General features: G+C 41.9%; 1 protein-coding gene across 2 annotated transcripts in view; it reads right to left on the reverse strand.

Annotated features, from left to right (window-relative positions):
* The window catches only part of TRIM44 (tripartite motif containing 44), a 149,471-nt gene that overhangs the window by 86,778 nt on the left and 38,995 nt on the right, over positions 1-23,698 (reverse strand). For both annotated transcript variants that reach the window (XM_054972722.1, XM_054972723.1), the window contains exon 3: positions 5,055-5,294. In XM_054972722.1, the coding sequence (XP_054828697.1) occupies positions 5,055-5,294 (240 nt within the window). The remainder of the gene's footprint in view (positions 1-5,054; positions 5,295-23,698) is intronic.

The following is a 23,698-nucleotide window of genomic DNA, read 5'->3' on the forward strand; positions in this document are numbered from 1 at the left end:
AGATCCTCACTGAGTTTTCAGAGTGCTCTGTGCTGAACCATGGGGGTCACAAAAACACAGTAGAGGTAAATTTTATCAGTTTTTACTGCTTTTCCTTTCAAGATAGCAGTAGAAAGGCTCAGGACTCCAGCAATAGATTTGGTACACTAGCACAAGAGAGCAAAGGTAATTTTTCAGGCAGGAACATGGACAATGACAACAATGACAACGACAACAACGACGACAACAATAATAATATTTGATTTATATACCGCCCTTCAGGACAACTTAACACCCACTCAGAGTGGTTTACAAAGTATGTCATTATTATCCCCACAACAATATCACCCTGTGAGGTAGGTGAGGCTGAGAGAGCTCCTAGAAGCTTTGAGTGACCCAAGGTCACCCAGATGGCTTCAAGTGGAGGAGTGGGGAATCAAACTCGGTTCTCCAGATCAGAGTCCCGCTGCTCTTAACCACTACACCAAACTAGCTCAGTTATTAATGGCACTGATGACCAGTTGATTGGCCACCTGCCTTTTTGAAACTACAGCACCTGCCTCTAAGGATCTTCTGCCACTAGAAGTCTGTCTCCAGCCTCCTCTGTTCGTCCACAGTGGTTGCATTCATGCAGATAGGAGAACGGACCACAGCCAGAGTATACAGAGCATTTGAGTGGGCTTCACTTCTTGACTCTACCAAGCCTCACTTTTTGACCTACCTGGCACCACTGATAGAAGTGGCTTTGTAGAGTCTGAGGACTTGGAGCAGTGTCACTTTTTGGAGATACAGGCTGTCATTTCTTAGCATCCTCCCATTACCTGCATACACTGAACTCTGCAAGCACCACTGAACCTCAGCTGCTTTCAGACCAGCCAGAAAAAAACATTCTTACCCCCCTGGAAAAGAATGATGTGAAATCATCACTGCACATTACTAATTGACAAAGGCAGTGAATAGTCCGATGTTTAATTTTTAAAAGTATTTGGGTCAGCAGACATTGATTAGAAAATGGCTGATTGATTAGAAAATCCCCTTACCCAATGACCTCCCCAGAAAATTCTGCAAGAATTTTCTTTCTCAACCTTGAAAGAAACTACAAAACAGAAAGTGAACAAAGGATCCCAAGATAACAACAGTGAAAAGATTCCTGTGATCTAAAGAGGAAACCACCACCTTTCCATCCATCTATCAAAGTCTCTACAGTTCTTTCTCCAAAGCAAGTGAATCAAACAGTGTTGAACAGACTCAATCTGTCCTCAGAGCCCCCCCCCCCAAAAGTTACAATTTCAAGGCATGTTCTTTCTCAGCCTAGTTTCTTTAAGGGATCACTGGTACAACTTCTAGGGAGCAACTGAAGTTTCACCAAGGTTAAATTTAGAACTTTGCTCAGGAAGTTAGAAGTCTTAGAGTAAAAGTGTCCCTGCTTCCCCAAGACCCATACAGTCAGCGGCTGTTTATGTAAGGAATAGCTAGGTTGAATATTATTCACTTTGAAGTGCCCATTTTCGTCCCATTCATTATTCCAGCTAGCTTCTAAAATGGTGAAACATATTCATTCAAGATAAATTGACTTACCAGTGACAGACTTAGCCTTCTGCTGGTCAGAAACAACAAGGAATTAACATAGCTGCTACGCCAAGAGTTGAAAACAGAATGCTAGATTAGACGATCCCTTGGCCTGCTCCAGCAAAACAATTTTGCTGTTACTATTTTCATATTGGTTATGCATGACAATAAAACTTTCTCTGACCAGGGTCCCTACAAGCATGAACGTTTCTTTCTCTGATTTACGGACCTCTCCGCATATAGAGTAGCAACGTGTCCCTTTTCCCTGGAGCTGAATCAATTGTGTCTGGGGCACATCAACTGTCTTGTCAGTTGTAGCCCAGTACAACTATCCCACTTTGCTATTCCTGAGTCTGAATCAAGAGGTGATACACCAGCAGCAGAGCATGGAAGCTTGTGTGTGTAAGGTCAGCCAGGTAGGGCGCATGACATCTCCAATTAGATAGAAGATCTCTCAGGTCCGATACTGTAAATAGCCACAGTTGGTCATGGTAGAGACAGCCCTTTGGTCTGACTGAGAAACATATGGGGCTCATCAACTTTTAGAGGAAAAAACAAACATCACTGAGGAAGGACCAAAAACTGGACCTCATGCCAGACAATGCTGATCCCAATAACAGGGAAAAGAAGCTTCTCAATAATATCATTGACTGAACCTCCCACAGCCATGAGTGGTTATTATTTATTTCTACTGGAGGACATACACACAGCCTGTAACATTGATGGGTACTATGCCATTTGCACAAAAACTGTTAATTAGGGCACTAAATGCATGTCAAGAATCCAAAGCAAAATTTAAAAACGTTTAGTTTTAGAACAGGGGAAAGCTGCTAAAAGTCAATGGCACTGGGAATGAATCGCTGAACAGGCAATTGCTCCAAGGGCAGGGTGACAAACTTTCCTACAGCTGGGCAGGGCAACAGCTTGCTTTAAGGACCTATATACCAGGTCCAGCAGAAGCCAAGAGGCAGGAGGAAAGACTGGAGTCCACTGTGACTCTCTGGGCCCTTGGGCTGGTGGTAGGCTGTCCAAGGACCTTGGCCATTTAAATCCTTGTCTGCCTTACAACTGAGCAGCAGGGCAGACACAAGAGGGAGCAAGCAAGTCATGACTGGCAGTTTACCTGGCCCTCCTGAGACTGGAAGGGGACAGGGCTTGGGACTGGCAGATAACCACAATTCCTTGGAACTTTAATTCCCATCCTGCTTTGCAGCTGATTGACAGATGGGGAGGAAGAGAAGGAGTGGGTCAAGAATGTCAGCTTGCTCTGCCTTCCCAAGACCAAGCCAGGAGGAAGGTCTGGGAGACAGCAACAGATGCATGAAAACTGGCCACAGCCCACCCGCAAGAGGATCTCATCCTGCATGAGCAGGAGGCTCCATGGGTCATGCACAGCCTGGGAAAGATAGGGCTAATGAAGATATGCCGTGTCTTTGTTCCCTAACACTGAAGGACAAATACCAGGGAGAGAGGATGACAACTCAGGTGCCTGTCTCAGGTGCCCTTCCCTCTCACTTCTGAGGCCAAGAGGTCTAACAGTCTATAGCCACAGGTCAGTGGGAAGGCATGGTTGGTGCCACTCCTCTCACAATAAGGTTTGGTTAATATTTAGGTTTGGTATAAATGTTTCTCAGGGTAATGATGTACATGTCTGATATCCTCACAGTGGTGACAGAGCAGAACCCTTAGTCTATAAACTGAGTAGGATATGAGACTTTTTGCTGCTGGTTTTGTTCATATGTAAACCCTGCACACTGATTTTACTGTATGTATGATAACAACTTTTCAACAAGCATACAAAATTAAATTAGTGCAGTTTTAGAAGATAAGTGAATCATAATGGGAAATGCATTCACTAAAATACAGACATTTGGAGAGAAATACAGTGTATGCAATTGCCAGAGCCTTGAATCCCAGATGGAGAAGTTTGTGGTATTTGTATTAAAAGAGAATACAAACATTGAAGGCAGATCAGAAGCTGTGTGGAACAGTAATATCAATAGGATATGGTTAGCCAGAAAAGGAAGAGCCTTTTGGTAATGGTATTGCTAAATGAGAGCTCATCAGCCAGTTAACAAGAAAGCTTAAAAGCAAAAATCCACAGAATCAACAGATAAAAAAAGCAGGTTCAGGTCCAAAGAATAACATAGTAGTAAGGACATACTATTGCTTTCCTGGCCCAAATTCCATTGATGATCTTCACATTTATACAAGACCATATGTACTTATGTAGGGTTTGGAGTTAGGCATTGTTAGTATGTGCATGTAGTCAGCTCTATTTCTTCCTAATAGCTGCGGGTCTGTGGCCCTAAATTACTTATGGCCAGGGCACTTGAAGGACTGTCTCTACCCATGCTGTCCACCCATCAGTTAAGACCCTCTTCACAAGCGCTGTTTCTTTGCCCTAACTGCAAAAGTGGTAGGACTCTTCCAGTGGTGGCACCTTACCAAAGGAATGCCCTTCCCCTCAATGTCCACCTGGTATCTACCCTATTTTCTTTTAGGCATCAGGCCAAAACATTTTTGCCCTTACTTTAAACTGAGGATTTGAACTTTTTACAGTCTGCTTCCAGCTTCAGATCTGTTTTATAAGATTCATTTTAAGTTTTAAATATTTTATGATTTTTTATGCTCTAGCTGGGTTCTAGTGCTGAGTTTTTAGCAGTTTTCTTAATTTTAATAGTTTCTATCGTCTTTTATCATGCATAATAAATTGCCCCGAGCAGATTCTCTGGAGGGGTACTTTAATCTTCAAAATAAAATAAATTAATAAATAAATGACTTGGGACAAGGGACTTCAATGACTACCTCCTCCCATCCCATCCAGCTTGCCTTAAATCAGTGCAAGCACAAATCCCAATGCCTCCATCCACAGGAGTGATACAAGCAAAGACCAGTGATAGAGCCTTTTTGATGATGGCACCCTGCCTGTGGAATGCCTTCTCCCTTTAAGCTTGACTACTGAACTGGCTTTTAGGCACCATGCCAAACACCTTTATTCACCGAGGCTGTCAACTAACCTACATCCTGTTGCCCTTTCTCTCTTCACTTTCTTACTCTTACTTTTATAACATGAAAAGGAGAAGAGGTTAAATGTAATTAAAGCAATGTTTTTTTAAAATTATTATCCTGTATCCCCTCCATCTTGATAATGAAATTACAGAAAAGTAATTTCAGAAATTACAGAGAAGTCTAAGCTCTGTCTGTATGTCCTGATGTGCAACATGATACCTTGCTTTTGTAAAAGAATTACAATTCCACTTTAAAATGGATGTAGGCTGTTAGCTGTCTGCCCTTTCAAACCACCTAAGTCAATTGGGTATCAGGGTAACCACACACAACTCATAATGGGCTATTACTTACATCTCCACATATCCCTTTGGAAGTTTAGTGGATTTGTGGCCATTTTTAAATGCTGACAAGCAATGAAGGAGACTAAAGTTTTGCATCCATCATAAAGCTTTACATCCCTCTGCCATTAACTGCTTAATACATTCTTTATTTACCTCAGGCTTGAGCAGGGCTAGCTCTTTAAAGGTGCCCAGCTGTCTTGTGAGCTCTGCCATCTCCGTCATCAGTTTTGCCATGCGGACGTCAATTTCTGCCAGAACCTCTGTTGTGTGAGCAGTGGCCAAAGCTTCCTGGAGATCCACCAGGTGGAGAGCTTTCTCTTCCTCTTCACAAACCAGGCGACGTACCTTGTCAAATTCTTGCTGAATGCACAACTTCATGTCACCTTGAGTCACCTGAGGTATGAATGAATAATGAGCTTTTAGAGCATTTCCAAGAAGTCCATGAGGCAGCTGCTGTCCGAAAGAGGGGAAATCTGAAATTCTACTGAGGGACATGGCATGAAATAGTACATGCTGAAAAACTTTGTATAAATATAATGCTTTAGAGCGTTCAAAGAGTTTCACATATATTACTTTATCGGTCACTATAATGGTCCCCTATAACATACAGGAAAGGGGAGAGAAAGTTGTCGCCCTAAGACCCCCCAGTGACCTCATAGCAGAAGTAAGATTTTAACTATAAATTACCTGGTTCACAACTCAAGCTCTCAGCCACAAGATTACACTAAGAACAAAAGTAGGCCAACTAGGAGATATAAAGAAATTATAGCAAGCAACATTGAAAGCTTGATAATAAAGCCAAAACAATAAGGCTTGGATCCTGCTTAAAATGTTTGAGTATGGAAGAACTTAAGTCCATGGAAGCACAACTTCCCTGCCTCTCCCCCTCCTGCTGCAGCCCAAAATATTGCTTCAACAAATGGTTGTTGGCAACAACAAGGAAAGCTGAGGTAAACAGAGGTAAACTAAAGCAAAAGAGGAAATAATTGACCACACTGGGCACATATCCAGAGCCCCAAACAAAAGCCCATCTTGCCCAATGTAGCAGCCAGGCTTAGACTTAGCCAAACTGACAAATCCGCTAAATAAATAGGATGAAGGTGTCTTGACGAGTATAATTCAAAATTGGATATAGTTCAAAGCATGCTCTTATACCAGAATCAATCTTATCTCAAATAAAAGGTTTAGAGTAAACCAGAATGTGATTCACTGTTACTGTTTAAAGGATCTTGTGCACCACTGAAATTATGTTAATAAAGAATTTACAGAGAGAGAGATTGCAAAGAAAGAATGAGTTGCAAACCAGAGAGCAGCAGCAAAACATTCATTATGCTGACAGCCAATCTTAGCACTTCTCTTGTAGTAGGTTCTGCTAATCCTAAAGAACATCCAGCTTGCTCTAAACAACAGCTGCTAACTCAGTGCATAAATTCACGCTGCTTAAATAGGGTGCCTTATTTAGAGCATGCAGAATAAGATTCAGCTTGTTCAATTTAGCTTTGCTAAATCCTCAAGCCTTTTGTCTTCTGGAACATAAATAAAAGTACAGGCCATATTACCAAACAGTAAACTAAACGGTTCAGACTATCACTACATTAGAACTTAGAATATCATGGGGATATGGAATGGTATGGTATAGCCCTATCTCGTCAGATCTCAGAAGCTAATTGTTTGGGGGACCACCAAGGAAGACTCTGCAGAAGAAGGCAATGAGAAATAACCTGTTTCTCATTTGCCTTGAAAGTCCCTTGCTGGGATTGCCACCAGTCAGATGCAGCTTGATGGCACGTACATATACACATATAGAGAGAGAATATCATGGTGACAGCAGAAAGAAGGAGCAGTAACAGTAAAAACAAACAGTGGTTGTGTGAACAGTCCACTCCGCTCAATAAGTATTTCTAAGGGTGATTGCAGCTGTGGTAGTCCCTGCCTTGGGACAAGGTTGGATAACTATTGGCACAGGCTCCTCTCTTACCACATCTATCTTCTTTTTTGAGAAATGAAGAGCTTCATAGCCCCTCTGCACATTTTTAGAGCCAGTACACATGTAATGAAATTCCTGGGAGAGAAAACTTTAACAAAACAAATAGCAAATGTCAGTTGCTGCAGGAAAGAAAATCCTACTTTTAAAAACCAAATCAACAACATTTCAGCTTTAAATCAGCTAAATATATAACAGTGAACATTTGCAAAATGGCAGGGTATTACTAGAGTGAACAAGGACAGCCTTGCCTGGAAATAGCTATTTTAATAAAACAAAGGTTACTTGACTATGAGTAGATGATACAGTGATAAGTGCTCAGTTGCTAAAGAAATAAATGGAGAAAAATAAAACTAATGTTTTTAAAAATCGGGGTGGAGGGGAATCACCTAGGCAATGGGACTTGGGTTACCTATCATAAGAAGTCACATAATAGATTGTCAGCATTTTGGACTCATAATCTCAATAATTATGTGAGCTTAAGGAAAGATGGAACTCATCGTACGGTTGGAAGCCTGGACAGACGCAACATTCCCCCATAATCAGGAAGGCAAATGAGGTTAGAGTTATTCATTCAGTAGAATGAAGTGGGAAAGCCCAGCCCTGCCCAGGGAGTTCATGCTACCATCTCCTGAAAACAACACAGGACCTGACAAAGTCGAACTAAGGCACCCCTCCCACCCCTTCCCAGATCTCTTGAAAGGACTGTGGAGAGGAGACAAAGCCAAGGATCTCCTGCCACCTGCTCCTACAAGCCTGAGAGGATTCCTTCTGTTTTACTATATTGTCCTAATACGTTAAGCTGCAAACCACTTTCAATTTCTTAGCCGCAAGTTGTATATAAACATTGAGATAAATTCCTAAGTGAAGCAATAGAATTGATCATGATACTTTAGAACACAATGAATGGGGGATAACATTTTTAATGCTGTGCTACAAACAAACAAACACTTTGCAAACAGAAACCTAGGCCAACTGAGCTAAACTAGTTTTCTTCTGATAGGGAGTTGTGTGTATTTTATTGGTAACATGAGAGAACATTTCAAATGATATCCCCATCAACACCTGCAATTTGAATTGTTATCTTTCATTCTTCTTCCTCAGGATTCCACCATCATATTCTGTTGCATATACAGACTGTTGTTGTTGTTGTTATGTGCCGTCAAGTCGTCTCCGACCTATGGCAACCCTATGAATGAAAGACCTCCAAAACGTCCTATCTTTAACAGACTTGCTCAGATCCTGCAAAGTGGAGGATGTGGTTTCTTTTATTAAGTCAAGCCATCTTATTTTAGGTCTTCCTCTTTTCCTGCTGCCTTCCACTCTTCCTAGGATTATTGACTTTTCCAGAGAATCTTGTTGTTTCATGATGTGACCAAAGTACGATAGCCTTAAGTCTTGTCATTTTAGCTTCTATGGAGAATGGCTGTCCATGGTATCCGTGCAGAGTGATAAGCGGCAGTACTGCAGCCCAAGCTCTGCTCATGACCTGAGTTCGATCCTGGCAGAAGCCGGGTTCAGGTAGCTGGCTCAAGGTTGACTCAGCCTTCCATCCTTCCGAGGTCGGTAAAATGAGTACCCAGTTTCCTGGGGGTAAAGTGTAGATGACTGGGGAAGGCAATGGCAAACCTCTTGTAAAAAGTCTGCCAAGAAAATGTGGTGATGCGACGTCTCCCCATGGGTCAGTAATGACTTGATGCTTGCACAGGGGATTACCTTTACCTATATACAGACTAGTCTGTACTAATTGAACAATTCTTGCACTGTACACCAATTGTCCAAAAAGGTCCTCTCCTTTCATACATTTATAGCAATTATTTCATATAGGGAATCCAGAAGAAAACTGAGCCTTTATTTGTCCAGGAAGAAGAGGACAACACACTGCAAGGGATGCTGCTTTCCAAGGGCTATGACAAGGAGATTAATATCTGTTTCCTGAGCACCACGCATGCCTGTCAAAGAACCACCAGGCTTCCTTTAATGGGTGTTGGAAATGAAAGTTTCCCACCACAACTGCTGAAAAGCCTCTCCAGTTCTGTCTCCATGGCAGTGTGATTTCTGCAGCATAGCATGTGATAACAAACTGGCAACAAGTGGTAAAAGTGATGCTGTATACTGCAGATGTGCATTATTTTGGATGGTTTAAAAAAACCTGCCACCATTTGCAAAGCAGGGCAATCTAGCAGATCCTTTACACACTTTCGTTTGAATTGTGAGAGGGGAAAAAACTTGAAATTGTAAGTTTCACCCAAAGTAGCATTAAAAAAAATGCCATAATGAACACCAGATTTTTCTGGCAAGGCTGCTGTCAACAAGGGAATGTAATAAGCCACATTTTCTCATCAACTAGCTCTGCTAGAGGATGACAAAAATTTCTATGAGAAATGGCTCATAAGGCATTCTCACAAAAATAAAAAAAAACCTTGCACAGGTCAAGAGTAATAAGCAGCACAAAGAGGATGCTGAAACAGCTCACTTGGTTCAGAAGCATCCATCCTATTAGCCAGATATCCTGCCAGGTATAAAACCAGTCAGTGTTTCACCTTGCAAAGTATTGAAAGGTACGGCAATTCCAAGGACAGATCTAACAATACAGAATCAAAGCAAAAGCACATAAGCACTTGTGAGAGTGTCTGTAACAGTTCTACAAAATAATGTGTTTGCCAGTACATATGTAAAACTACCACCTGTCCTTTTCACATGCCCTTCCATAGGGACTCATGTCTTTTTGCATCTCAAGGCCCTTTGGCCTTCAGAAGTCAGTGTCATGGATGAAATTAATCCATTTTGATATCAAAGGCAGGTATTCCTCCAGGTGCTTTCAAGAGGAAGTAGCTTGGCTGCCTGAATATTTCAGGGGACCATTAAGAGTCTTTTGAGTAGCCTATGCAAACCTCCTTAACATCCATGGCCATAAGCAATGACCGAAGTTGGCAAGACAATAATGCCTTCCTCTCAGAATCTCCTACACAATACAGACTTCCCCACTGACTCAATCAAGAGCCCAGGAAGGACCATCAGCCTCATCTCCAGACCACTGTCATCAGGTTCAGGCCACTCTTCACTTATCTGACTCAATCATCTGCAACCAGATCTATATCCTGTTACATCACTCTGGTACCCCCTTGCAACAGAGTTTTAACTGTCCTATGGCACCTCACATTCTGACTATTGTACAAATGGGGTCTTAGATCCTGAAGTGGATCTTAGATGGGTCTTCAATCCAATCCAAATGTCACCAATGGGCAGCTTAAATCCTATGCCTTTGGCCCAATGCCATTGCAGATCCTAATTCTGCACCAAATTTGTACTCAGGTAAATCTAGGTGCATAAGAAGAGCATCCCAACCTCTCTATTTTTGTAGGTGGCTGTTTTCCCAAGTCATCTTCCCATGCTAAAGGTAGGTGCATGGAGCTACGTGGCGCAGAGTGGTAAGCTGCAGTACTGCAGCCCAGTAAAAGTCAGTAAAATGAGTACCCAGTTTCCTGGAGGTAAAGCATAGATGACTAGGGAAGGCAATGACAAACCACCCCATAAAAAGTCTGCCAAGAAAGCGTCGTGATGCGACACCCCCCCCCATGGGTCAGTAATGACTTGGTGCTTGCACAGGGGACTGCCCTTACCTTACCTTCCCATACTGAAATCACAGGATTCCCCCTGTATTTCTCATAGACTATTCCCATTCAGAACGTTCTTCTAGCACCATAAGCACATCTTCTGGACCCTCTTCTGGACATGCAGAGTGTGTTTTTCTTTCCCTGGTCTTACTTTCCTTCCTGAATTTAATCCTCCACGTCCTCCTACCCACTCCTCTTTCCTTAGCTCCTTGGCTAGTCTACTCTACTGCTGAACAGTCCTGCATCATTGCCTCCCCAGCCTGGTTAGGGACTCTTCCCCTCCTACTTAAAATGTCTTCCCCATTTATCCCACTGCACCTTCTGATCTTTTTGGGACCACCTCTTCCCTAACTATTCTCTCCAGGTTGCTTTGCTCTAGACTAGCCAAGTGAGAGAAACATAATTTGAAGAAATGGGCATCTGGTTAGAAACAATGCAATTGTACACTAAAATTCTGCAAATGTGAATGGTTTTTATTGGATTGTTATATTAAGCTATTGTGCTTCTATTGCAATTGAACAGGTCAGTTTCCTTATCTTGTACTGTTGTCTTGATTCCCCCTCTTCCTGCTTTGAACTTTGGATAGAGTAATACATTTACTGGCTAGTGAAGTGCTTGTCTGCCTTCCATCTTTCCCTCAACAAGGTTTTATTGGGCCAAAATGGGATCCTTTTTGCTTGGGGACTCATATTGTAGTTAACAGGTAGGCTCATGACAGGCCTGACAAAAGGTCTGATTTGGGAAACAACCTTTACCTACAACTGTCTTCTTGTCCCCACAATGAACCTTGCAAGGGAAAAAGACCATCAAAACATCCAAGTTCTGCAAAGCCTGAAGTAGTAAGTTCTAAATGAAACATGCATGGTCTGTAAGCCTATATCATAAAGATACAACAATATGAAAGTAATCCGTTTCAGGCATGCAATTTGCCACATCTATATATGACATTGCATATGTGTTTTCTACCCAGGCTGTTTAAAGATGAAACTTGAAATGTAACCACTACCACCCCCTACCCCCATTTTCTAAACCGGGGAAACAACTTCCAGGTTTCCTTTTGTTTTAAAGGCCCATCGACTCTTTTAAACCAAAAAAGAACAGAGAAACATGGGCAAGATTCCCATAAAGCTGTGCCGCATTTCCAGCTTGTACACAGTTCCAGCTGGTGATTCATGTTTGAGGCTGGCAACTGATAAAACGTTTTTATTGTAGAACGCAACAGGTGCCTGATAGTGAGTAGGAGAGTGGATGGGAGATGTGCTTGGAGTGAGGGGAAAGTGACCACTCTGAATAAATTATTTGCAACAAGGTTAATTTTCATTACTTGTTTTGAGGACAGAACCTGCGTTTCCTTAGTATAGGACATAAAGCCATGAATACATGCCATTGTCACTCACTGGACAAACATTAGCTTAACTTTTTGTGCAAAATACAGAGACAAACAGCAAGGGAGAAATCCTAAAGCAAACTCTTAAAATACAGCCAGCCCTCCCGCTCCAATTAAAACTAGATTCTCTACTAATGAATCAAGCCAATTCAAAGAATTTCTGATTAGTCATACTCCTGCCTCCTGGCCCGTCTGTTTATAAAGCAATTTTGCTCCATTAAGGGTGATGCTTCTGACAACTGCTCAGCAGCTCATTAGTGCCATCAACTTTTGCCACTTGATGGTATTCATCAGTGGCATCAGGCCAAGTTGCCACGATATAGATGTGGTTACTGTACAACAACAAATTCATCAAAAGGATAAAAAGAAGAGGCACCATATCTGGCTAGTCAGTCAACATCTCTAGAATGTGTTCATTTGTTACAAAGGTTAGAATGGTCGTGCTTTGAATAACTCTCCCCTCAAAGTCTCAAAGAGATCATTTTCTTCAATGAATATGTTATGCATGAGAAGGGTCTCCAGGTAACACTTAAGCTATACTAGGACTAGCTGTTGCCAGTGCAACAGCACCCAACTACATGAACCATACTGCTTTACCAATAGCATATTTTGGCACATCACCTACTCACGTGTCCCATAAGTCAGTCGGAGAGCAGCAATTTCACTGTAGAAGAATCACAGAGGCAGTGGGTGTTTGAAAGTGACATAAAGAGTTGAAAGGGCCTTTTGTAGTAGATGTTATTTTTGTATGCTGATGTATGACAGGCTGCTAGTTTTGAAAGGAAATGTCTCTGTTTTTCCCAACCCCTCTAAAAGTACACCCACATATTTCAGCTTGGTTTCCATTCCCAAGTTCCTTTAAAAAGTAAATACATAAATAAATGTCTATAAGACAAGATCGGGGCTAAAAAAAAGAATCACACTACACAAAGAAACTGCTGCATTCACACTTCTTTTTCTTTTAATATTTTCCAGCTATGCATGTTCACTGTGACAGTACAACAGGTGAATGCTCAAAGTCAATAACCCGCATTTGAATCTCCAAATTATTTAGCCTATTTGGATTTCTCACAGCGAACAATCCCTCAGGGAGTTCAGCCTAAGTCCACTGAGGTGAAAGGAACTCTGCGATAGCACAGTGGTACTCCTAATGCTATTCACATTTACCGCTGCAAAGGTCTATGTGTAAGGAGTTTCCAGTGGATTGAGTCCAGCATCACTATCTATTACATTTTTACCCCACACTCATTGAAGGAGGTCAGGCCAGCACATACGTACATTTCTCCCCTCCTCTATTTTATTCCCACAACAATTTTGTGAGGTAGGTTAAACTGGGAGAGAGCAGCTGGCCTCAGGTCACCCCTGCTGAGTGGGGATTACATGGCCTTCTCGCATTTCAACTTGGGTCTCCCAACCCTAGCCTAACACTGTAGCCAGTACACCTCACCAGCTTTATAGTACCAATGGTATTATAGTACCAATACTAATACATGGAAGTTTTGTGTTTATTTAATTAAATGTTTAAGATAATCAAGTAAGACTGAAAAATTGTTAGTACAATCCTAAACAGAGTTACACCCTTCTAAGCCTATTGGTTTTAGGATTGCACTGCCAATAGATTCAGTGAATTTTTACACAGAATGCAAATATCTGAACAAAATAATGCTCTACTTAATCTCTGTCACTAAATAATTTCTTCTTTTACATAGAGTTCAAAGGAGTCTGGCAGTTCATTTACCCTTGGAAACTCACTGGTGACATAGCTCCAAAGGCACCTGTCTGAAGAATAGCCACTTCATGTACAGGAACAGTATCAAGAAATGAAAGTTCATTGGTCTTTGTGGAACCTTTGCCAATATGACTGTGGCTTTTCTAGCAATTAGAGAGAATTAAGGAAGCAGATAAATGAACGGTTTTCTGAAGTACTGACTTCTAGTTCTTAGTTTTTCATATATTTATTTTATTTTTATTTTATCGTATTTATATTCCACCCTCCCCGCAAGCAGGCTCAGGGCGGATAACAGCATTAAAACTTTTAAAACATTTCATATAAAACATTTAAAAGCATTGTACAAAAATATTTTAAAAAATAGCAGCACTCTTTTTCTTGATGGCGGCAATACCGTTAATTACAAATAGTGCAACAGTGCAGTTGAACATAGCAGCAGCTTAAGAACAGTGGTGGGCAGCTCTCATAGGGAGGGGAGTAGATGTTGTATCCTCCAGCCAGCAGAGGCCCAGCCTCAGCCATAAGCCTGGCAGAACAACTCTGTCTTACAGGCCCAGTGGAAAGATAGTAGATCCTGCCAAGCCCTGGTCTCAGTAGACAGAGCGTTCCACCAGGTAGGAGCCAGGACTGAGAAAGCTCTGGCTCTAGTCAAGGCCAGGCAGGCCTCCTTGGAGCCAGGGACTGATAACAATTTCTTTTCTTCTGATCGGAGGGTCCTCTGGGGAATATACGGGGAGAGACGGTCCCTCAGGTACGCTGGCCCCAGTCCGCACAGGGCCTTATAGGTCAATTATATTATTCATACAGCACTAAAGGCTACTTAATATATCAACAGTCAGTCCAATACACATGTAGGAAGAGAGAGGAAAAAGGTCCCAAAACAATGTCCAGAATAAATCTCCCAGGCTTTGCTCACGTCGTGCTGTATGAATAATATAGTTGTATTTGTACAAATTGGCATACTTCCTTTTTTCTGTGTGAAGTAGTATTCTAGAGGAAGTAATTTCTCCCCTTTTCTTCCTTCCTTATAGGTCAATACCAAGACCTTGAACCTGATCCGATACTCCACTGGCAACCAATGCAGCTCGCGCAATATTGGTGTAATATGCGCCTTATTTGGTGCTTTCATAATGATGTGTGCCGCTGCATTTTGCACCAGCTGTAATCTTCGGGTCAGGCTCAAGGGTAGGCCCGCGTAGAGCGAGTTACAGTAATCTAACCTAGAGATGACCGTTGCCTGGATCACTGTAGTTAAGTCACAGGTAGACAGGTAAGGGACAAGTTGCCTGGTCTGCCGCAGGTGGAAAAAAGAAGACCTGACAACCGCTGTGACCTGTGCCTCCATTTTTAGGGAATCTCCCGTGTGGTATTATGTCTTCACAATTGTTTTAATAAAGGATATATTAATTGAGTACTGTTTCACAAATTTGTTTATACAGAGTAAGGGATGTAATAAACAATTTGTATATTCTTTTGTTTCTCTTGACACAACCATATACTACACCATATATTGCAACCTCCCTAGACCTCAATTATACAGGCATCTTATGCGTTCTAAAAACAATTCATTAAAGTGTCCCGTGCTCAAAGTGCTATCATGGATGTTATTAAAGTGCAATTGCTTTTGGCATCCTATGACACTATTTCTCATATAGAACTCGATTTGCCTTGCATACAGGTACAATACAGGTACAGTATAAGGGTAATTCCAGACACTGTGAATGTCACAGATCAAAAAGACCTATAATCATAGGTACACGTAGTTGGTTCTGTGACTGCATTCTCTAACGGACGGTCCAGATCCTTGTAAGGTCCGTTTCCAAGCTTCTTTCTCAAAGAGCACAGATGCTGGAAAATACACATAACAATATAATACATTCCCAAATTTTAAAACATACAATAGTATATTCATATTACAATATACTCACTCAAAGATTCATCATAGTTAACCTTCCATATCCCTCTTTGATTTGTCAATTACTTCCATTTGTGTCCCATTGACTAACAGCTGTATTATCTACAGAAAGCCATCCACGCCCTGATCACACAATCTCCGTCCTTAAAGTAACATTGTTATTATCCCAGAAAGCAGGTGTAATCGTTGGCTATATTTAAGCCATTTGGCATAAGAGTGTTGAGTTTATATATCCAGAATGTCTCCTTTTGATGCAACTCCCTATTTGCTGCTATGTGTTCTTTCTTCCGAGTTTTAAATAAAACGGTGAACAACATTTCCCTTTCACTATGCTTTTTTTCTAGATAATGCTGGACCAAAGGAGCCTCTGCTACATTATTCTTAATCCTAGACTGATGTTCACTGAGTCTCGTTCTAATGGAACGTGCAGTACTTCCCACATACAATAATCCACATGGGCATCTCAGGGCATATACCACTCCTTCCGTGCCGAGTGTAGCTGCGGACTACTCAGAAGGAGGGAAGTCCCAGGCAAGCAACCCCGAGCCAGTCAACACTGTCAATCAGGGAGAACAGCTGCTGGAAGAGCAGAGCTCACCGGCAACAGCGGAGGCACCAACACCGTCAGGCTCACGCGCCACTGGCTCCTAGCTCACCCCCACCCAGGGAACACTGCATGAAGCAGGAGATGAAACTGCAGGAAAGGTGACCAAGTGCTTGTTTCCTGAGCCAGTGCCAGCTGCTTCTAGAGAGTGATGATGAGTGAGCAAGGAGCTCTCATGCAGCTGGCTATGATCAGCACCTTAACTATAAAGGGCAGCACAGAAGAGCTGCAGGGCATGGAAGCAACAAGTCTATACTCTTGATGCTGTGACCACTGCCTGAAACTTTGCCTGAATCCTAGTGACCTTGGACTGCGTTGACCTAGCTCTTGCCTGATTGTTTGGACTTACCAGTATCAGACCATCTGGACTCCCTCCTGACCTTGCTTACAGACTTGCCCTGAAACAATGTTCCTATCAGCTGGATTCCTGTCCCTTCACTTTGAAATAATTCTTGACTACTCTCCCACAGCCAGTACCCCTGATCATCTCACCCCGCATCAGACAAGACCACCTGTACCAGGCTGCCCTGCCCGCGACAGCCTGCTGAAGTCTCCCTGCGAGTTTGGCATCTCTGGGTATGAAGGGGGCCCCGGGATCTGACGAATCACAAACCTAATGAATCGTTTTGTAAAACGGGACAATTTTATGAAAGTTCGTGGCTCATGGAATGCAACGAACCATGAAACTCAGGGTTCTTTTTTTCCTGTTTCGTGCCCATCTCTAGTGGCAAGTACTTCCTCTTATTAATAGGAAGTACTAGATCAATGATTCCCAACATGGTGCTTATGGGTACCATAGACAGAGCTTCCGTGTTTCCTGATGCCTACTTTTTTCTTCTCGAAGGCATCTTTTCCCCAAAACTGAGCCAGTTCTGGGTGTTCTTCTCATCTCTGGAGCAAGAGGTACTTCAGAAGAGCCCAGGAGGCTTTTTTGTGTCAGCAAGCAGCACCCATTTGAAATAGGGTTCCCTACTGCCCCCCTGCCACCACTCACCTGGCTAGCAGGAAGGAAAGGTGGGGGGAGGCAGGCAGAGTATTAATTTTTAATTTTTTAATTTATGTTATTTATATTCCGCCTTTCTCACTGAGACTCAAGGCAGATTACATAGTGTGAGATTAGTACAATTAGTGGCAAGGACAAGGGCAGGCATTTCCATACAGTGTCAAGAACATTTCCATAAACAATGTCATAGAGTAAATGAATACAGTTTCAAGAAAATTTCCATAAACAATGTCAAAGGGTAAATTAATATAAGCTTACAAAGATATAGTATTAGCAAGGATACAGTACGGGGTTGAGGAAATGCTGAAACAGAACGTAATCAATTCTAGGACTTACATTGGACAACATAAAGCACAGGAGTACATATTTAAAGCAACAGATAATATGTAAGGCAACATAACAGGGAAATCTGGAATTACCCTTATACTGTACCTGTATTGTACCTGTATGCAAGGCAAATCGAGTTCTATATGAGAAATAGTGTCATAGGATGCCAAAAGCAATTGCACTTTAATAACATCCATGATAGCACTTTGAGCACGGGACACTTTAATGAATTGTTTTTAGAACGCATAAGATGCCTGTATAATTGAGGTCTAGGGAGGTTGCAATATATGGTGTAGTATATGGTTGTGTCAAGAGAAACAAAAGAATATACAAATTGTTTATTACATCCCTTACTCTGTATAAACAAATTTGTGAAACAGTACTCAATTAATATATCCTTTATTAAAACAATTGTGAAGACATAATACCACACGGGAGATTCTCTGTTGTGACAATTACATTACCGTGTTGCTCTATTTTGTTGTCCATTTTTAGGGAGGCATCTAGGATCACCCCCAGGCTCTTCACCCTTGGAACTGGCACAAGCTGTGCCCCATAGAGGGTCGGGAGCCGGAGTCCCGAATCCAGTCCCCCATGGCTCAAGTTATGTTGGGGCCTAGTTAACATTTTCACTTATCTCTAATATGCCATAACTGAAATGCCAGCTCCCAACAGGCTCAGCGGGGGGCAGAGGGCGGGGAGGAGGAGAGAAAAACAGAGCTCCAGTCACATTTATCTTCACATCAAGGGCCTTCCTTAGAAGTCTCAAGGCTTGTTGTAGAGAACATACTTCCCCATTCAAAGGACAGATCCCACTCCAATATTGGTATTGTCATTTTCTCTGTCAGCTCCATTATGGCTCAAGTCTGAGTGCACACAGAGAATAACAGTGTTGGAAAGATTATAATTAAACTGAAGAACTTGAGAGGCACTGTGCAATAGGGATCTACAACCGCTATTGCTTTTTCTGTTATTGAATATTTGTTTGCACACACTTGAGTGCTCAGTTGTACACAGTGGCAGGTGGATCAGTACATTATTTCAGAGTAAATATAATAGTTTTTGTATTAGATCATTCCAAGTATCTCCCCTCCCCACACCTCAATTTAGAGCATTTTCATGGTTAAGATACGTGCTCCAATGCAAATAGGGCACTTTAGCATGAAGAAGTGTGCATGGGGGAGGAGGGCAACTGGACGGAAAAGATTCTGCCATAAGTAGCTCACAGTTACTTTATCTTTATTATCATAAAGTCCTATGAGTAGGTACCAAGGGCTTTTAAATTAAATGTCAAATACAATCCAGCACTGGAAACACAAAGTGGTGTTGCCTAAGGGGAAAAGAGCCTGACAGCCTTACTCTGCTTGTCAAAAGTGGCATTTGCCTCCTAATTATCTGTTTGCACAAATGAATCACTGTTTGGCAGAATATGTTACCAAGGACTTGAAATAGCACACAGAGAATAAAAAAAAGAAAAAAAATCTGCAATTTCTTGATGGTTTTTAAAGTTCATTGCCTTTGGTAAGAATAAGGACAAAAAGAGTTCTTTCTTTAAAAATTATAATTCTGCAAGGTGACTCAGCTGTTACTTCACCACACTAGTTAAAATATGACAGGCATCCCATATGAAGGTGTCAGGAGCTGACCCACCTAGCTTTTAAGCTATCTTCCTGTGATCAGGTTGGATAGAGATGTGGAAGTACGCGTCTTTTAAATCAATAACTGCAAACCATACATCTGTCTCTAAAAGTTGAATCCAGAGGAATTAGCCGTTAAGACTGTCAGATGCATCTGTCGAAGAGAGCTGTGGTTCCAGAAAACTTATACTACAATGAAGCTGGTTAGTTTTAAAGGTGCTACTGGACTCTTTACTAGAAGTTGAATGACAGTGGATAAACGTAAGCATTTGAAATTTCTGGACTTTAATGAACTTATTAAGGTCACAGAGGTCAAGGATGGGACTGAAATCTCTGTCCTCCAGGACTTTTTCTGGGAACTCACTGGGTAACATATGCGTGCGTGCATGCGCTACCAGGACCATATGATGACGTCACCTCCAGGAAGTGAAATAATCACGCAGGCCGTGGCTGTCCCAGGAGCACTCCCGCGTTTCACAGGGGGCCCGATTCAGGCCCAAATAGGCCTGGAACGAACCGCTGCCGCATGGGAGAGCACTCCCCTTCCCATCAGCGGCCCAATCCTGGCCATTTCAGGCCCTTTGGCTGAATCAGGCCTGAAACAGCCCAGACTGGGTACGAATTGGCCTGGGACAGACTGCTGCCATGTGAGGAACTCTCCCCTCCTGGCAGTGGCCCGATCCTGGCCGTTTGGGACCCGAATTGGGCTGAAATGGGCCCAAAATGGCTGAATCAGCCTGGATCGGGTCCAAATTGACCTGGAACAGGCCGCTGCCACACAGGGGAACCCTCCCTCACCTGGCAGAAACCCAATCCTGGCCCTTTCGTGCATGAATTAGGCTGAAATGGGCCCCAAATGGGCCCCAAATGGATGAAATGGGCCCCAAATGGCCCAGATCAGGCCCAAATCGGCCTGGAACAGGCCGCTGCCACGCAGGGGAGCCCTCCTTCACCTGGCGGCAGCCCGATCCTGGCCATTTCCGGCCTGAATTGGGCTGAAATAGGCCCCAGATGTCCAAAACAACCCCAAAAGGGCCTGTATAGGGCCCAAATTGGCCTGGAACAGGCAGCTGCCATGCAGGGAACCTTCCCTCACCTGGCAGCTGCCCAATCCTGGCTGTTTTGGGCCTGAATTGGGCCAAAGCAGGGCCAAAATGGGCCCAAAACAGCCCAGATGTGGACTATACTCTTCTTGAAGATGTCCCATCACTGAGTTTTACTACAGATCTGACACACTGCCTTCATGTGGAGATCAAGTGAGAGGCAGTGAAAGACTCGGAGGTGGGTTAATGACTTCTTCCTCAACAATTACAGACGGATGGAAGTCAGGAAGCAACTGCGCTTACTGTGCGTAGCAGATGCTAATCACTTCTGAAACTTACTTTTCACTTTTTTGGCAGGTGGTTCAGAGGTGGCATGTTCTGGACTAGTCGGATCTGAGGAGTGATGCCTTTTGTGTTCCAGCGAACAAGCGGGCAGAGGATTATTCACTGATGAATAGAAATCTGATGGAAGGGCAGTTGGAACTGATGCTTGATAGGATTCGATGGTCTGGCCCAAGGAAGAAGGTTCGGATTGGGCCGATGGCTCTCTCATGGCAGATGACTTTGCTGCCAGTTTGTCTGAGCTGGACAGTACTTTCTCCTGTAACGCCACTTTGAGCCAAGAAGACCTGTCACTTTCGTGTTTGCACCACGACATGTTATGCCCCTGTCTAAGGAAAATCAGGCAGAGGTTGTGTTTGTCTGTGTGAGGCATCTTCATCTCACACTGCGAACATTTCTTAAATAAAGATTTTTGAGATATGACAAGAGAGGAAATATCCAGAAACAAGGAGAAAAATAATAAATAATAAAAATCAGTTTAAAGACGGCAGACTTCGACTTTCTTAAGCAGCAATAGATTTTTGATAGTAAACAACCAGCAGAAAGAATCCTGTAACCTTTGGCCAGGAACTTCAGTGGGACCCCACAGCACAGAAAATGTTAACACTGAGGTAGCATCAAGGAATAACAGCAGATGGACACAAAATCTGACTGTTCTTTATAGCCTGGTTGACCACTTTACATAAACAAGCCATCAAGCATGCTACAGTGCACATAATCAAATATCTATACTGTCTACATGCATAAAACAGAGCTTTGCATCATAGGAATAGATTTATCCAAGCTCTAATCCAGGTATACATTTTATACACTGAGCACATGTACAGAAAATCTTCCATTAGAAGGAGCTCACAGCAATGAACATAATATTTAACATACTAGGTTGGATCCAGACTAAATTTTCTGCTAATGAAAGGGGTGCAATAATTTCTACCAATTTGCTTTGCCTGGGGCAGACCCCCAATGTGCCTCTTACTATTCCTGAGTGCTCCCTTTCTGCCAACAGTAGCATTTTGAGGAGAAAGAAGCACCTTAAGTTAAAGAAAAAATTAGTTTCATTGTCATTGTATCACAAATTTCTACACTCCTGCTTTACTTCATTGGCTACCAGTTGCAAGAGCAGAGAAATTCATAACATTGACACATCACATATTTTTAATGACCTAAAGCGCAATCCTAAATCAAATTACATCCTTCTATGCTCATTTAAGTCAGAAGGGTGTAACTCAGCTTAGTATTACAGTATTAATATTACAAGGAGTAAGAAGACGGAAAAGTACAAGTTCCCTAGTGCAGTGTGAGCACACAGAAAGAAAAATGTTTAAATTCTATGAACAGTTAATGGATGGAACTCCTACATCTTTTAATGATGAATAAAGAAGTTTAGTTAGTTTTAAACAGAGGAATTATTGAATAAAACCTAATTTTAAATGTAGGCATGGGGGGGGGGGCGGGTTCAAAAGACCTATTTGTAATTTTTTATACAATACTAATAAATATAGTTACAACACATCATAATACATTGGTTAGGGTTCTGGGCTAGGATATGGGATCCTAAAGATATAAAACATCAAGATATGGGGGGGGGGCGCGGTATTTTTCAGGGGAAAAACAGAAATTTTGGCAAAATTGAAATATATGCAATACTTACAGTGAAATTCTAAGCAAAGTTACATCTTATAAACCCACTGAAGTCAATGAGCTTTGAAGGATATAACTCTGTTTAGAATTATGCGGATAGCCAACTTTTCTGACACTGAGAGATCTCTGTCTTTTGGTGCTACACCTCTGAAGATGCCAGCCACAGCTGCTGGCGAAACGTCAGGAACTACAATGCCAAGACCACGGCAATACAGCCCGGAAAACCCACAACAACCATCGTTCTCCGGCCGTGAAAGTCTTCGACAATACAACTTTTCTAATTGTACGATTTCTGGAAAATCTGAAGCCATGAAAAAGATTTGGGGGGGCTGGTGTGGAATTTAGGTAAAAACAGAATTTAGATAAAAACAGAAATTCTTTATCAGCCACAAGCTTATTTTATTGCTTTAACATGATCACACATTGTATAAAATTATACTGTTTCTGGGATTTAAAAATATGAATTCCTTAGTTTCCTACAAGCAAAACTACCAGTTCTCTAGCAATCAATACTAGAAACAGAGAGCTGCAAACTGCTGCACTCTGTGCTATGTTGGCACAGTTTCTTAGTTTTTTCCATATAAGAAGAAGGGGGGGGGGGAACACTGACAAAATTACACATACATTTTGTAGGAAACAAAAAAATATTGTTTTGACAGAAACAGTTTCAAACAGCCGCGATAGGACTAGGAACGTATTTAGGTATAATATTTAGAACATGAGAAACATTCAACTCTTAAATAGTGTACTATGATCATGTGCATTACAGCATACAGATTGTGAACAAAATTAGTCATATTTAAAAATAACTTTGAAAATGTTACATATTTATCCACTATACACATAAATTATTATTATCTATTTCTGAACCTGGTCCCCATACAAACAGATCTAGAGAATGGGACCAGGTACAAGCAAGAAATTTTTTTTCCAGACATGCAGAAACCCTTAGGTTTGCATAAACACCAAAAAAAAAATGGGAGGGAGATTTACAAGAAGTCAAAGACAGGGAAGCAGTATTTGTGCAAGTGCAGACAATGTCCTGAGTGAATGAAGATGCCAATGAAGGGCAGAAGAAGACAACTTTTTAAAAAAATGTGATATAAAAAGCTCACTGAATGGACTAAGCATATTCTTAACTTGTTTCACATAATGCTGCTTTTTCAAGGAGGGGAAGAGTGATTTGGGGTGAGCTACATTTGGTTCAGCACCAAGTTAGGTATTGCAGTGACCAAATAATCACATATGTAAACAGCATTTTTACTGTACTACTTTTCACTCAGGCATCCAAGAACTTTAATTTAAAGAACTTAAAGGCTATTTCAAAGATGCCAGCTATCAAGGAGGAGGCGTTTCAGATGCAGCAGCTGCTGGAAAGCATCCAAGTCCCATATTGAGAAAGGCAGCTAGATTTTTACTAGACAAAACCATAAATCTTCACCCACCCTTAGCGGAACTATAATGCTAAAAATAACTATAGTGCCTGTGGGATTTCAGCATTTGGATTAATCAAGTCTTGTGATGCTAACGGGAAAATTGCTACAGGAACAAAGCACTGGAGGATTTTC

Source organism: Eublepharis macularius, chromosome 2 (genome assembly GCF_028583425.1).
Source record: "Eublepharis macularius isolate TG4126 chromosome 2, MPM_Emac_v1.0, whole genome shotgun sequence".
Taxonomy (NCBI): Eukaryota; Metazoa; Chordata; class Lepidosauria; order Squamata; family Eublepharidae; genus Eublepharis; species Eublepharis macularius.